Source organism: Emiliania huxleyi, assembly GCF_000372725.1.
Source record: "Emiliania huxleyi CCMP1516 unplaced genomic scaffold EMIHUscaffold_3648, whole genome shotgun sequence".
NCBI classification, from domain to species: Eukaryota; Haptophyta; order Isochrysidales; family Noelaerhabdaceae; genus Emiliania; species Emiliania huxleyi.
The window spans coordinates 1-1,906 of record NW_005199237.1 but is presented as its reverse complement, the minus strand read 5'-3'; the positions used below and the strand labels follow the sequence as shown (position 1 = coordinate 1,906).

At 63.7% G+C, this 1,906-nt stretch overlaps 1 protein-coding gene across 1 annotated transcript; it reads right to left on the bottom strand.

Annotated features, from left to right (window-relative positions):
• Positions 1-65: 65 nt before the first annotated feature.
• Positions 66-634, bottom strand: EMIHUDRAFT_255597 (hypothetical protein; the record flags this gene model as incomplete). The annotated part of the gene is made up of 2 exons (XM_005772126.1): positions 66-348; positions 507-634. Coding segments are annotated over 2 exons (411 nt in total), but the record flags the coding sequence as incomplete, so codon positions are not given.
• Positions 635-1,906: the final 1,272 nt, after the last annotated feature.

Here is a 1,906-nt window from a genome sequence, read left to right as displayed (position 1 = left end):
AGCGCCTTCCCCTTAGGGTCTGCCCCGAGCCGGTAGATGCTCTCGAGCAGCGTCGCGGTGGCAACCTCGAGCGAGGCGGAGGAGGAGAGGCCGCTGCCGAGCGGCACGTCGGAGACGACGGCCGCGTCGAAGGCGCACGACCCTCCGGGCAGCATCGGCAGCATTCCGAAGACGACGCCGCGCACATAGTTCGTCCAGTCGCCCTCTGGCCCGGGGCTGAGGGAGGAGTCGCCGGGGAAGGTGGAGATGGCGCCCGGCACACCCGCCGACGTGATGCGACATGTGGCGCCCGTCCTCCGTCGCGCCGCAATCACCGTGTACTTGCCAATGCAGAAGGGCATCGCGAAGCTGCGTGGCGGCGGAGGAGCATCACGCCGTGTGAGGCTGACGCGGTGCACGCACTGCACGCCCAGCATGTGCGCGCAGCGGACGCGACGCTGCGGTGGGTGGGAAGTGAGAGCGCGCGCGCGCGCGCACGCACGCGGAGCGAGCACAAGCGCACGCACCCTTCATTATAGTCGGTGTGCTCGCCGATCAAGTTGACGCGCCCGGGCGCACAGACGATAACGTTGGCTGGCTCCTGGAAGACCCGCGCAAACAGCTCCTTGGAGCGCAGTATCAGCTCCGCGGACATTTCTGGAACAGAGTAGGCTAACACGCGCTGTGCAGGCTGTGTGTCAGACCGGCTGTGTGCATCGTAGAGTCGTTCATCGCATCGCGCTTCCGGACAGGAAAAAAAAATTTCCGTGCGCCCTCTTGGACTTCTCCTAACCGCCGTCGCAGGACGGGGCAGAAGAGAACAACGCGACAGAGGAGGAAGTGACAAGGGAGAGAACGACGAGGGTGGGACGACCGCGTGGTGGCATGAAGATTGCAGCGAGAATCAGCGAGAGACTGCGAAGAGAGATAGGAAGAGGCAGACTCCCTAGGGTGGGCGACGGATAGCGCACCACACACCTCTCCTTAAAATCCCTGTGTGGTGGCGGCGTGCCGTCCTCCCATCCCTCCCTTGGGTTGTCTGTTTTCTTTCTTTCTTTCTTTTCCTAACCGCCGTACCCGAAAGAAAGAGAAGGGAGCTCGCGGGAGAGGTGACGAGTGACCTACAGGTAGTGGGGAAGGCAGCCTCGATTGCCATACAGACATGGGTGCGAAACAACGACAAGACCAAGGCACGGGCAGAGGAACGAGAGAAGAATATAGGGTGGATAAAGCGCCTGTTCACGGCATCCGCCGGCTCCTCTTCAGGCTCGGGGAGGCGTGGCCCTCCCCGTCGAATATCACCTATTCACGGTGACACTTTTACCTTTTTCTCTTCGCCGCAGCAAAACTGGCCCCAGGTTTTTGGGCTTCGGTTTCGTCGCACTGCATAGGTTTCATTTTCATGGTCGGCCGTCCTAGGACGTACGTCATTTCGAGGCGCGATTTCGGTTCTCGCGTGTATCTCGCTGCGCAATGGGAGTTAGCGCGCTCGCTCGCAGAGCGGCGCCTGCTAGCCGAGCGCGAATGCCTGGGTCGCTGAGCTCGCGCCGGTGGCCAACTGCGCCTCCGTGGCGACGCGCTCCGGCCACGAGCGACGTGCCACTCGACGGCCGCCTCGCGCTCGTTCGAGGTCTGCTCCGCCCGAGCAGCGAGCTCTCAGGTGCGGGCTCTCGGGGCGCCGACCAGCTGGTAGGGAGGAAGGTCGAGCGCGACGCCGCGGAGCCAGGCCCAGGGCAGCGCGGCCGGGGCTGGGACCGTGAGCGGCGATCGCGCTCCGAGTCGCCCAGCGACGGCAAGGCACAGGACAACGAGGCGCGACGGCCGTTGAGCGGAGGCTGGCGAGCAAAAAGAGGCGCCTCCGGGCGCAAACTTCAGAGGGACTCTTATGAGTTATGCTCTGCAACGAAACCGAGGTTCGTATCGAGAG